The sequence below is a fragment of the Populus alba genome, chromosome 10, assembly GCF_005239225.2.
Source record: "Populus alba chromosome 10, ASM523922v2, whole genome shotgun sequence".
NCBI lineage: Eukaryota > Viridiplantae > Streptophyta > Magnoliopsida > Malpighiales > Salicaceae > Populus > Populus alba.
The window spans coordinates 15744248-15758816 of record NC_133293.1 but is presented as its reverse complement, the minus strand read 5'-3'; the positions used below and the strand labels follow the sequence as shown (position 1 = coordinate 15758816).

Below are 14569 nucleotides of genomic sequence, written 5' to 3'. Positions count from 1 at the left end.
TTTTTATTGTTTTTGTTTTTTTTTTTAAAAAAAAATTAGTTTGTTTAGATTAATTTTTGTGTTTATTTAAAGAAGTATAGAAAAATTATTTGAAGAGTAATATTCATTAATAAAATTATAAATTAAGATTTTATATGAGAACTCTTTAATTCTATTTTTTAAAATTGTTGTCTTTAATATATTGTTTTAAAAAATATTTAACACACATGAATATTTAAAATTATTGATCGGGTCTCGGATTAACCCACCGAATCGAATCGGTTTCAAAACTATACTTAGTTTTGGTGCGAACGGGAGGAGCACTGAATTGTGTGATTTTGTTGCCATTACAAGGACAAAAGTTATGTATGGCCAAACGAGCTTGGATTTTTTTCCTTCTTCCTTTCTAATTCTGGTAAACCAAATCCCCTGTCAATATCTCAATGCACTGCAAGCATTAATTAGCCAACCCAATACATTTCCTAGAGACCGATTGTTGCTGTTTAGTTTTGGTGCGAAAGGGAGGAGCACTGAATTGTGTGATTTTGTTGCCATTACAAGGACAATAGCAACATTATTTGTGTAGGTGCATGGCCTGGCCGATACATATATCGTCGGCTCTCTTTTCTTCTGTGTCGTCTTGAAATACTTGTGCAGGGAGACCCCATATTGCACCTCCAGCGAAACATCCGAGCTAGCCATACCATTTGCAGCATTCTCTAGACTGTGCTTGAGCTTTCCTGGGAGCATCAATGGCAGTTCTGGCTTCTTGGTTGTTTGTAGGATTATTTGTCTGCTTTGTGTTTGCCTTGAAATGGAATGAGATAAGGTATGGAAGGAAAGGGTTGCCACCAGGGACAATGGGGTGGCCACTCTTTGGTGAGACCGCAGAATTTCTAAAACATGGACCTGATTTCATGAAAAAACAGAGAGCAAGGTGTGATTTTCCTTGTCCAAAATTTCTTGTTGGGATATTAGACAGAGAGTTCAATCATCAAGTTGTCTTCCTTTTGATGATCCACACGCAAAAATTTCATTGCAACTAAAAACCAAGTGTTTTATAGTAATTCTTTCGCTTTAGAAGTAGCCTGTAGCAAGCAGAGTACCTTCACGGATTTACTTCAGTTATTTTGTTTTTTAATAATTTAAAGTTTTCTTCTTTTTTTATGTCTTCATTTTCGAGTAAAAAATAGATGGAGGGTTTGATGCATAAAATACTAAGGGAAATGTTTTTAGATTTTCTTATGTTTGTTTCAAAGTGTGTTTTTCAAAAAAACGTTTTCATGTGTATTTTTTTATTCTAAAACATTTTATAAAAAAATTTATCAATAAAAAATATTTTATAATCAACTTTCAAATTTAATTTATTTGTTAAAAAATATTTTCAACTCATGAAATTACATAAAATATTTTACGAATAGTTAATCTAAATATTTTCATTACCGTTATAATCTCATCACTATCCGTTTTTTTTTTTTTTTTTTTATAACCTCCACCACTCTAACTATAAAACATTTTAATATTTTAAAAACAATTTTCAAACTCTTACGGCTCCATTTTTTTCCCTGAATGGAAACCCCTTTAAAATGTTATTCCATGCAGAAACATCGCCCTAGTAATTTCTCTAGAGTGTTTTGGAGCTTAACAAAATTTAATTTTGAAATTTGATTAGACATCATTCATCACACGTTCGGCAGACTTTGTCTAATAAAACTTTTATATGTATAAATGAACTATTCTAGTGATATATTCTGCTGAATATGAGGTTGCAAATCTCTTTCTGGAAAAAAAAAAAAAGTTCATCTGCTAAGAGTTTCGTTCTTGCAACATTTAAGTTTTATTAAATGTTGGGATTTATTGTTTAATTATGGAGGAATTTTTATTTGGCTGACACTCTTTTGTCTCGACAGGTACGGAAATTTATTTAGGACACATGTTTTGGGCTTCCCTACCGTTATTTGCACGGATCCAGAGCTCAACAGATATATCCTTCTTAATGAAACCAGAGGCTTAGTTCCTGGCTATCCTCAGTCCGCGCAGGATATTCTAGGAAAATACAACGTTGGTGTTGTGACTGGTTCTGCTCATAAATACCTAAGAGGGTCGCTACTTTCCCTCGTTAACCCTACCATGATCAAAGACCATCTTTTGCTAAACATCGATGTGTCTGTTAGATCCTTTCTTGCCAACTGGGAAGGCAAAAAAATTGATCTCCAGGACAGAACCGTTGAGGTTTGTGTATACAAGCTTTAATGTTTTGGTATATATGTTACTCTCCACTGTAATGTAAGAATTTCAATCTTCAATTGATGATGGCAAAACCAACTCTCTTACATTGAGATCTGGTCAATAGTTGAAGTTCAGGCGATTTTTGTATCAAATATTGTCAGTATTGCATGACACTCCCTTTTTATTTCTGATTTTGATAAATAGATCGAGGTGTATTGATTTTTTTTTCAGTTCGCATTCGTCGTTGCCTTCAAGCTGATCGTTGATGGTCAATCGAGTGTGATTTATGACAATTTCAAATCAGAGTTTGATAAGCTAGCAGCAGGGACAATTTCACTGGCCATCAACATTCCAGGCACTGCGTATCATTCTGGATTGCAGGTTCATTATTGAAGACTTAATCCCATCCTGTCACCGATATTTTCCCCAGGTTACAGCAGAATTAACTTTTACATGTTGGAACTGTTGTCTTTACAGGGAAGAACAAGGGTTGTCAAAATGTTGAGACAAGTCATTAAAGAGAGAAGAGCTTCTTCAGAGGTCCACAGTGATATTCTTGGCCAAATCATGAGCTGTGAAAATCAAAAATACCATTTGAGCGATGATGAGAAGATCGATCAAATTATAACAATGTTGTACTCGGGTTATGAAACTGTCTCAACTACTATAATGATGGCCCTTAAGTATGTCCATGATAACCCTAAAGCTCTCCAAGAACTAAGAGTGAGCCCGATATTTTAACATTGATCAGGCTTCAAAATTATGTCTTCATCGTACTTGGTCATGAGAATTCTTTGATTTGATTGATTCAACCAGGAAGAACATTTAGCCATTCGAGCAAGACGAAAGCCAGAGGATCCAATTGACTGGGATGACTACAAGGGCATGAGGTTTACTCGCGCTGTAAGCAATTCGAATATAATCAACACCACCACCCTGCTACTTGGAATTTAAATGCACAAAATTTTTGACTGAGCTTCTTACGGTCTCCTTCGGTGCAGGTGATTTTTGAAACCTCGAGGCTGGCTGCAGTTGTTAATGGTCTTCTGAGGAAGACGAATCAGGATATCGAACTGAACGGTATACGTTTGATCGATGAATCCTTGTTTCCTACAGCAGTATATATATATATATCCGTAAAGTAATGTTAGTACATGGAAATCTTCAGGGTTCCTTGTTCCGAAAGGATGGAGATTGTATGTTTCCTTGAGAGAGATCAACTTCGATGCAATCCTCTATCCAGAGCCTTCAACCTTCAATCCATGGAGATGGATGGTAAGAAGTGTTTTCTAGTTCTTTTCTCTCCTCTGTGACGCTCCGTGCAAATTCAATGGAAATTTCAGTCAAATGCAATGGCAGGATAATGGCTTGGAGAATCACAACTACTGCTTTGTTTTTGGAGGAGGAACCAGGCTATGTCCTGGAAAGGAACTGGGCATGGTTAAAATCGCTACATTCCTTCACTACTTCGTCACACAATACAGGTTGGCTTGCCTTGTTTTACCAGTTCAATTCTATTGCTAAACGAGTCTCGACCCATAAATTCCTTCATTGCTCTCTTACCTTCTTTTTTATTATTATTATTATTGTTAATGCGATCTTTTTTTTTTTTTTTTTTCTGGTGCAGATGGGAGGAATCCGAGGGAATAGAGATTGTGAATTTTCCTAGGGTTGAAGCACGTAATGGACTGCCCATAAGGGTGTCGAAGTATTGAAGGCCCGACAAGAGGAGGATAAAAAAGAACAGATATTGCAGGTGACACATTGAATAAGCAAAGCATGTGGTTATATATTAACATGCGTGAGGATGAAACTGCTATGATATTGATTAGAAATAATGTTTTTATTTATATTTAGAAAGTGTGTTTTTACTTTTAAATATATTAAAATAATATTTTTTAAATTTATTTTTCAGCACATCAAACAATATAATAAAAAATATAAAATATAATTAATTAAAAAAAAAAAAAACACCCTCAAACTTTGCAATGAAGTTTTTAGTCTCCGTTACCTGTTGAGATGACAATTGTATCATTTACAGGTTGCAAAACAAAAAGAAAATGAAAATGAAAACGAAGGCTGTACTGTTATGGGCCTGCAGTGGAAGCTCGTGTTACATCTGTACTGCATAAAGAGTAAATGGACTAAATAGCCCATTACCAGGCCTAGAGTTTAAATAGTCTGCATAATCCACTAATCCTCCGAATAGAGAGATTAGTTGATTTAATAAACCTGCCCATGGCACTTTTTTCTGAGATGGCCCCATTACTGTAATTGTAGATTATTAATGAAGCTGAAGCCTAGCACGCTGACGGCAGTAATAGTAGATTAGTTAGGCAGTGTTTGTCAATGTGATTGAAAAATATTTTTAAAAATAATTAATTTTTTTATTTTAAATTAATATGTTTTTAATATTTTCAAATTATTTTAATATACTAATATTAAAAATATTATTTTAATATAATTTAAAATAAAAATTAATTACTATTACAATTTCAAACACAACTGATGAGTGAATTAAGCATAGCCGAACCTTGTGTTCAAGTTTAAGGAAATGGAAATGGAATATCCTAGGTCATCACGATTATTATAATTATATAATTAATATAGATGATAAAGGCTTACTAATTTGGCCACACCCACGCGACGGGAATTATCTGAAGATAATTCTGTTGCTAATATAATAACAAAATTATTGGATATATATATATATATATATATATATATATATATATTGCGTTTTCTAATTTCAACATATACACGCATAATATAAAATACATAGGAATAAGGTTTATATTTGGAATAATTGATTGATCTCTCGATGCAATTTTTGTCTCCTTTTTCTTCGGTAAGCTCCAAAGCAATTTTTGAGTTTCACGGCGCTATACCTTGCATATAATATTTTTCATAATAAACCGATATATTTTATGAGAAACTCTTTACAGATCCAAACTTGTATGCATACACGAAATATTTTAGTCAATGATTAACGATGTAAACATGAATAATTTTTTATGCAATTTAGATATTTTTTAATCAACTAATATTTTTCATCAATGTGTCACTAACATATTCATCAGCCATCTTATCAATGATAGTGCCAAATACTATTATCAATGGCACACACTAATATTTCTATAAATTAATTATAACACTATTCATTATTTTTTATGTTTAAGTTTGTAATCGAGATTTATAAATATGTTGAGTCACCGAATAAACATAGAGCAAGCTTCCTCGATCATAAAACTTGCTCGCCATTTTCTCTTGCACTCAAGACTTTGTCTTACACAAGACTCTTATATTTTTTATCTCTCACCATTATTTACTAGTTTTTTATTCTATGAAAAATTTATTTTCTAAGGGTTATTTAAAACCAAACACAAGCATAATACAAAGCCTAACTCATATGTTTTGGCCTAGTTTTGTAGACTATGAAAAACCCGAATTGTTTTTAATTTAAATTTATAAATATGAGGTAGTTTCTAGATTAAAAATGTGAATTCCATGTCAAATATCACATACCAGTTAAGTCTTAGATTTAAAAGAATAATCGAAGAGATTCTAAATTTATGGGGGTTCGTCTGATAATCACTGTTGAAATTTAAATCTTAAACTAAATACAAGAAGAAAATTGTTATTAACTCTAAATGAGTATATAAAATATCTCATGATAGTAAAAAACTCTCAATGTCTTTACCATTACTCAAATTAAAAAATTTAAATGATTAATGGCCACCCACCATTAATAAACTTAATTACTACAATATTTCATTTATGTGTTAGATCTCATAAGGGGGTAAATTTGCCATTTAGATTCCCACTAGTTATGTGAGAAGTAACGTTTCGCTCGGAGGTCACATATTTTAAAATTTTATAAAATAAATTGTGTATATAAGTTTTTTCAAAGCATTTTTGTAATTTAAAATATTTAATGTAAATCAAAAAATTGTGCATGTATGTAATTAAATAAACCAAGAATTATACGTTCTAATAAATAAATAATTATTAACGATATCTAAAATTAAAACTTGAAAAATCAAGAAATATTTATCTAATTATTTTTTTTTTATTACAATACTTTTTTATTCAATAAAACGATCATAGAAATAGACAAACACACTAAATTGATTAAGTAAAATAAAAAAACATATTATGCAAGGTTACATATATTAAAAATACTATTTGAAAATAATTTTTTTATTTTTAAAAATATAATTCATCTATATAAAAGATATAAAAAATATATATATGTGAATCAGAAAAACCTCTTCAAAAATTAAATATTCATCATTTAAAATAAGTTCTTCAAACAAAACAAAAGATAAAAAAGATATTAATTTAAATATAAATATTTGTTAAAAAAAAACATATAAAAAGAAGCATTCATTGAAAAAAAAAAAGTTTGATGCTGCTAAGCTTGGCAAACCGTGCTAGTCTGCCTTGCTCATTTTGTTAAGACCCGTGCGATTAAGCTTTTTATTTTTTGCACCTGGGGTAGATGTCTCAATTTTTTTATAAAAAAAACAAAATAGACGATGCGTCATCTGATTTTATCTAAATTCTGACCACTATGGCAACCAAAAAATCAGAGATTATATTTTTTTGCCAAAAAACCTGATTTTTTAACTTATTTTTTTTATTCAAAACACTTATAAAAATACCTTAAAAACCATGGCAAACCTATCAATGGCTAAAAAAAATCATAAAAACCAAATCAACCCGAGCTCCTATCTATATATATATATAAAACTTTAAAGGTAAAAAAATACATAATATGAACTCTCATTATAAAAAAAAAAAAAAACAATTTGACACAAATATAATTAGTTTTGGTGATTTAAGTCAGTGTCAATGACATGTTTCTCTCTCTACCGTTGAAATTCAGTAACCTCTCTATTTTCTCTGTCAATTAGAGATTAAAAAAATAACAAAAATAAATTTTTATATAAAAATTAAATTTGAAAAATTTTGAGGTACCAAAATTGTATAATATATGTTATTTTTTAAGTTTGAGAACTAAAGTGGCATCTTCTTAAAAAAATTATGGCACATCATTAATGTTTGATATCGTTTTCATTTAGGTCCCTTTTTTTTTAATCCCATCATTTCATAAGAAATTAAAATTAATTTGTTTTTAACTAGAACTCAATCACTGAAAAAAAAATTGCAGATTAAATTGAAAAAACCAAAAGTTTGCACAATCCATCCACATAATGTATAAAAGGATAAATAATGAAATCATGTATGATTAAAAACTGAGATACTTGATACTTAATATTTATCAAGTCAAAAGAACCTGAACCGTCTCCAAAATATTCCTGAAGATCAGGGACCTAAATGTAAGGATATTCTACATGAGCAACAGAGCTTTTTACGTTTTTACCCGTTGTCCTTTAGAACCTCTCTCCATATATATCGGAGACAACCTTAGGCGCGATACCGCTTTTCTTGTTGAAGTCCATTTGCATTACTAGTCTTCTGCTTCTAGCCCGTTTTTCTCTCTGTAGTCCGTGCAAAAAATGGCAGGATCTTCTGTCAAACCCACTCCCCTTTTGAAAGATGAGCTAGATATAGTGATACCCACTATTAGAAACCTTGATTTCTTGGAGATGTGGAGGCCTTTTTTTGAGCAATATCACTTGATTATAGTCCAAGATGGTGACCCATCAAAGATCATCAAGGTCCCTGATGGTTTTGACTATGAGCTCTACAATAGGAATGATATTAATAGGATTCTGGGTCCCAAGGCTTCTTGCATCTCATTCAAGGATTCTGCTTGTCGCTGCTTTGGTTACATGGTCTCCAAGAAGAAGTATATCTACACCATTGATGATGATTGCTTTGTAAGCCCCCTCCCCCCCAATTTTTCTTTCATATTTGAAGTACTGAATTATCTGCTTAATGAAGGGTTTTAGATCTAGCTTCGGTTTTTGCTTAAGTTGACTCAATTTCGGCCAGGTGGCTCTATAAGGGTTAATTCAGTAGTTTTTGTTTTAGTTTTTGTGGTGTCCTGAATTATGAAAGACTTTTTATTCATTCCTATTATTTGATCTGTGGGGTATGGAGCGTGTAATATAATGGTAGATTTGGAATTGTTGGATCCTCTTTTTTATGGGATTCTGTGTTCATATGAGCTATATTTGGAGAAGAGAAATAGGAGTGTTGATGGGATTTTGTGGTGTCGGTGGAGTATTGTACTTCCCGTTTGAAAGTCTGGATCTTGAACTTTATGATGATTTTTTTCCCTGCTGGGTGTTGTTTGTGTCTTATTGAATGTTAAGGGGGCCCATTTTTTGAATCTTGATTGCTTTCAACTGCAGCATTTGCAGTTTAAACGTACAAGAATCGCTTTGCCACATTGATATCGGTCCTCTTGCTTCTTTAGCTAAAAGCATAAAATGCTGCTTGTTTACTTAAATCTTCAACACTGAGCTAGATCTTCATTGACTATCCTTCCGTTCACATAGAAAGGTTAGAATTTGAGGTCATGCTGCAAGATATGAAACCATTGGTAATGAGTTCTTCAATTTAGGCCTCAGTTGAAGTTCAAAATAAGAATATTTTGACTGCATGATGCAAATCTGGTCACAAGGTCCTCTTTAGACAATGCCATGCTTTTTACATCCTAAATAAAAGACTGGATATTGTCTCTATGCATGATAGAGGATCTGATAGCAAAATGGCATCTCAGAAAGCCAGTGCTTTTGTCTTTACAAGCACTTGGCTCGCTATGATGCCCACATGGCTCATTATTTTTCTTGTCAATAGAGTACAATGCTGATGATGGCATGTTGAATCTATCTTCTGGTAGCTAGCATTAAGAAAAATGAAAGAATTCAAATGTGATCAAAACAAAAGAGAACGAGTAAATAGCTCGATGAAGGCCATGAACATGTTATTTTGATTCACCTAGTTTATATGCAGGTTGCCAAAAACCCATCGGGTGAGCTGATTAATGCACTCGAGCAGCACATCAAAAACCTTCTGAGCCCATCCACTCCATTTTTTTTCAACACTCTTTATGATCCATACAGAGAAGGTGCAGACTTTGTTCGTGGATATCCTTTCAGTCTTCGAGAAGGTGCTCCCACTGCTGTTTCTCATGGCCTCTGGCTTAATATCCCTGATTATGATGCTCCCACCCAGCTTGTGAAGCCTCGTGAGAGAAATACACGGTATTTAGATGTCAACTGGAAGTGAAAATGGTTACATACTTCTTTTCATGTGATTAACAGTGTTGGGGATTTGACCTTATTTATTCATTTCCTTTTACATTTCAGATATGTTGATGCTGTTCTGACAGTACCTAAGGGAACCCTTTTCCCGATGTGCGGTATGAATCTGGGATTCAACCGTGAATTGATTGGACCTGCGATGTATTTTGGGCTCATGGGTGATGGCCAGCCAATTGGACGCTATGACGACATGTGGGCTGGCTGGTGCATGAAGGTGCAATTTCTATGAAATTTCCATCTCTTATCATGACTTGTTTTTTTATCAAGGTCTTGTTGATCGCAATCTCATCCAAACTACTTTTCGCAATGTCCTGTGAGTTAGGAAATGCTAATATTAGACTTAACAATTAAGTAAAAAAGCTGTTGGTTAAATCCTAAACTTTGTTCTAGGACTTCTGGGCATCTCAAGAAAATGAAGATTCCTTTGTGTTTAACTGAAACTTGAATCATTCTTCTGTGCATTGAATACAAAGCCATGAAAGAAGTCCAATAGATCAGAGGCTTCTATGCTCTGAGAATGATTACACTTTTTTTACCCCAATTCCATACAGGTTGCTATCTACAATGACGGCATCATATGTATTATGGATACAGAAATATTTTCTGAATGGTTAAACTCACATGTACTGTATTTACTTAAATTGTAGGTCATATGTGACCATATGGGATGGGGAGTTAAGACTGGTTTGCCCTACATCTGGCACAGCAAAGCAAGCAACCCGTTCGTTAACCTAAAAAAGGAGTACAAGGGTATCTACTGGCAGGAAGACCTGATCCCATTCTTCCAGTCTGCAGTTCTTCCCAAGGAATGCGTCACTGTTCAACAATGCTACATTGAACTTGCCAAGCAGGTCAAGGAGAAACTTGGCAAGGTTGATCCCTACTTCATTAAGCTAGCTGATGCCATGGTCACTTGGATTGAAGCTTGGGATGAACTCAACTCTTCAGGGGAAAAATCTTCAAATAGTACCTCAAAGTAGAGTATTCAAAACCGTGTTGCCTGCCTTTTTAGTACTAAATCTGGTAGCCGCTTCATTGTACCTTTATCATGATGGTCTAGTCGTCGTCCATCATTATTATTTATTGCAAAATTTTCTTACCCTTTTGAGTTGAAGTTTGAGAGCATTCCTAGTGCTTAGCTGGGTGTAACCTTTTCTGCAACATTGCTATCAGCTTTAGATGATATCAGATTTGAAATTGAATTTTTAGCAATGACTCCGCATTTGTTTGGAGAATGATTGTGATGACTGGCGAGTTTTAAAACTCGGTGGTGGGCCAACAATTTGTTTCCTCCTTGTGAATTTAAATTTTGAGATGGTAAGATTTTTGGGCAGAATTAATTTGAATTGAAACTCGACAGAAGGGTATTCGGACTTTAACTAGTTGTTTCGTTAGGTGAAAAAAATGACCTGGTTTTGGAGTTGGGCGTGCGTGCCTGAACATGGTCAAGAACTTGGAGCCCCGCTGGTTAATCATGGCCCAGGCTGGCGTTTTTACCAGCTATCAAGGATATGATTTCGTTTGCATTTTCTTCAACTCTTGGAAAACAATAGGTTCATTTAACCCGCGTGTTCAGAGTTTCTGATGAATGTGCCAAGCATTGGAAGGCAGAAGTTTCTTGTGAGCAAGAAGAGCGCCCTAACAGACAATAAAATTGAGATTCTTTTCGTGTGCACAGGAAAGAAAAAAGAGATGGCTTTACTTCACATTGCAAAACATCCATTCTTTCAGGTTTCCGAGACCATGCCTTTCTTCTAAACGAAGGCGAGACAGACGCGTGAGATGATTTCGAGCTTCGACTTCATATTTTGATGGAACTGCACCATGGCTTCAAAAGTCACTGTGTATGTGATGCTGTCCTCTAATTTTAAGAGAAAACACAAGTGATCATGCTTCAAAGACTTGCACAAACAGATTTTGGGTCATCCTAAACATGGCCTTTAGGGGTTTATCAATTCAAAACTCAGGAAAAATATATGGATTCGGCTAAAGAAAACATGGGCTTGGTTGGTCGATAATATCTGCTTCTCTGTTTGTAACGTTTTTCTTTCATTTTTGGTTTTTCAGGTCGATCATAAGTTTTTGATTTTGTAATTACTAAATCCAAACCATGTCCTCTCACGATCGTGAAAGGAGGCACTAATTTAAAACTACCACAATAATATCTGGTTCCATTAGAGGCCCATATCACCTTCAAATCTTCAATCTCTGGAGGTTAAGACTTCACCAGAGTGATTAATTAACAAAAATAATTATACCATACAGAATTTATTTCGAAAAGCAAACTACTGCGAAGAATAGATTAGCAGAAAATAAATGCTAACAAGCAGTGTTGTATAAAGATGTTAGCTACTGCAAAGAACTTGTTTGCAATTTCTCGTCCCTTTCCCTTAACCCGTGATCTTGGCAAGTAGGGTAGTAGATCTGGATGTGTGCTCGCGTCTGGGGATCGGTTATTTTGCTCTGTTCTAGACGCCCCATTGCGGAAGCTTGGGGATAATGGGTTCTGTTCTGCAATTTCATTTATAATTGCCACCAGTTCTCGAATTAACCTCTGGACAAATGGATTTTTGAACCCAAAAACCTACATTTCTCATGCACAAGAGAAGGAAGTTTTTAAAAATAAGGGTAACCTTTCTGTATCTTTTTATAACAAGTTCTAGTTACAATAACGAAGCAATCAGGAAGAGTCAATAATTTCACGAGTTGCAAGCAGAAGAACAACACGAGCCACTGAGATGCTGGATTTTTGTAACATCTAATACCGTGAAATGTAACTAACGTGAGCGTTAAAGCATCTTAGCTACAAGGGATATAGACTTGTATTAGATGTGAGCCAAGCTTATTCAAGTTTCCGCAAGATGAATACCAGAACATGATGAAGGCGTTGCTACAACAATAATTAAGCACAGTTCTGTTGTAAACTATAGCAACAGGGTAAGGATACCGATCTTGACCTACAAAATAGCAGAATTAAGCCGACGGATAACATGACAGATGAACAACGGACAGCCCAGTTCTGTTGTAAACTATAGCAAATCAACTAATAAGCAGCAGATTAAATCCAAACTAGTTGAATCAGTTTAAATAACATAGCAATCTAAAAGTTCATAATTTTTAATAATAATAATAATAATAATAATAATAATAATAATAATGTTGAAAAGGAACCGACGATTCGAGCATTGATGGATTAAAGTCGATTGAAATTCAATAAAAGAAAAAGGAACGAACCCTAGAAGAGCTCTAGTGCTTCTTGTCCCCGGAGGCACCGTTATAGAGAGATACGATTGAAATTAATCAAAGACCTCCCCTCCTCCTGTTGATCTTCTTCCACTCCTTTTGCTTTAGATTTCGCCAAGTCAAACGCGAAATTATTTTGACGCAAAGGAAGAGAGAGGGTTTTAGAGGCGGGAGCGAAAATCACAAGTTCCCTCCACTGGCTAGCTAGATAACTTTTAATATAATTATAATAAGAAAAAATATCGCCGTTGCCGGGGATCGAACCCGGGTCACCCGCGTGACAGGCGGGAATACTCACCACTATACTACAACGACCTTGTCGATGATAGAGGATTATATAAAAAAATATATTTTTATTTAATCTAAAAACTTTTAAATCGAGGTGATTCTTTGACAAGTTATTTTGGTGGATGGTTTCGCAATATCTGACATGAGAGCTTATGGTTTGTTCGTGACATACAGTCGAAGTTAATTAATTGAAAAATTGTGCCCAGCAAATGGTAATGGGAGCGAGTGCAGTAAGGAAGAGTGATGTTGCGGCATCTTAATTCGGTGCCTCTACCAATCAGCCTCTTTTCTTGCAGGGAGATGCATTGAACTTTACGTACGCCAAGACGTAAATTGACCTCCTCATTGCATTAATTTGTATCAAAAAATAAATAATCAAAGGCCTAACCTTCTCGTTTTTATTTTAATTTTACCTCCCAGTATCCTTTATAATCAAATTATCCTTCTAAAAACCCTCACTGTAATTAATAAATATAGCACGACACTTCACTTGAGGGTTTAACTTAGTGATTAATTGTAAGGTTTACTTTATGACTGTCCCGAGTTTGATCCTTTTAATACACTAATTTGCCATTCTCGCGGTGCCTTACTTGTCTACTAGGCTTACAAGATGTTCAGTAGGTCTGAGAATTAGTCGTGGTGCGTGCAAGCTGACTCGGATATTCCAAGTTAAAAAAAATATATATATATATATATATATTTATATATAGCACGACATTTTATTAAAATCAGTAGACTTTTTTACACTCTGATATTCGTTTATATTCTCTTTTTATTAATTTACGAGACAATATACGTGCTCTGCTTGTCTTTACATATATATTTAACACGACTTAAATAACACCGTGATCAAAGTGAGAACAGGGACTATATAATAAGAAGTTAATATTGCTGATCCATAAAAAATAAAAAATGAAAACAAGAAGAAGAAAGAAAATCAGTATTGATTTGCATGGTCTCTAATTTGTTAATTATGGACCAAGATTGATAGACATTTTCAATACAACGTCAAATAACACAATTAAAATAATTAACTGTCCGTTCTATATATAATAGAACTCTAATACCATGGAAATTTAAAATAAAAGGCTTAAATTTTCTTTTCTCGAACTAATGTAATCGAGAATCTTATCATGTTAGGCGAAAACAGTAACTGTTCATGAAATATAGAGTAAATTAGTTATTTATCCGTGCACTGACCTACCTGAGTTAAATATTTTTTTCTCTAACAAAAAAGCTGTAATATCCAAGCTTTTTCAATATATATTTATAGTTAAAAAAAAATCTAGGTATATATCAGAAAATTTATGCATATATGTAATCCAGAATTACATGTGTTAATAAAAAAAAAAATATTATTAATAATAAATAAAAATAAAACTAGAAAAATCAAGATATTCAATCCTGCAAGATATGATATTTATATGATTGTGTTTGCTAAAATTATTTATTAAAGTAAGTTTTTTTATTCAATCAAATGATAATAGAAATAGACACATACGTTAAATTGATTAAATAAAATAAAATAGAAAAAAAATATTATGCAAGATTGTAGGTGTTAGAAATATTATCTAATTTTTTTTTATTTTCAA

General features: G+C 33.5%; 2 protein-coding genes, 1 long non-coding RNA gene and 1 other non-coding gene across 4 annotated transcripts; 2 read left to right on the top strand and 2 right to left on the bottom strand.

Annotated features, from left to right (window-relative positions):
- Window positions 1–731: 731 nt before the first annotated feature.
- LOC118043350 (cytochrome P450 85A1) lies at window positions 732–3923 on the top strand. Its single transcript, XM_035051319.1, has 9 exons — window positions 732–916; window positions 1890–2211; window positions 2440–2589; window positions 2686–2931; window positions 3025–3111; window positions 3210–3288; window positions 3377–3483; window positions 3568–3692; window positions 3836–3923. The coding sequence occupies exons 1-9, from the start codon at window positions 732–734 to the stop codon at window positions 3921–3923; spliced, it is 1389 nt and encodes a 462-aa protein (XP_034907210.1).
- A 3707-nt stretch (window positions 3924–7630) lies between these two features.
- LOC118043277 (probable UDP-arabinopyranose mutase 1) lies at window positions 7631–10658 on the top strand. Its single transcript, XM_035051189.2, has 4 exons — window positions 7631–8054; window positions 9136–9386; window positions 9492–9660; window positions 10094–10658. The coding sequence occupies exons 1-4, from the start codon at window positions 7731–7733 to the stop codon at window positions 10424–10426; spliced, it is 1077 nt and encodes a 358-aa protein (XP_034907080.1). The 5' UTR covers window positions 7631–7730; the 3' UTR covers window positions 10427–10658.
- A 928-nt stretch (window positions 10659–11586) lies between these two features.
- LOC140956054 (uncharacterized) lies at window positions 11587–12916 on the bottom strand. Its single transcript, XR_012171032.1, has 2 exons — window positions 12681–12916; window positions 11587–12030 (listed from the first exon to the last, which is right to left on the bottom strand). It is a non-coding gene; the product is annotated as an uncharacterized lncRNA (long non-coding RNA).
- Window positions 12917–12932: 16 nt separating this feature from the next.
- Window positions 12933–13004, bottom strand: TRNAD-GUC (transfer RNA aspartic acid (anticodon GUC)). Its single transcript has one exon. It is a non-coding gene; the product is annotated as a tRNA-Asp (tRNA).
- Between the last annotated feature and the right edge of the window lie 1565 nt (window positions 13005–14569).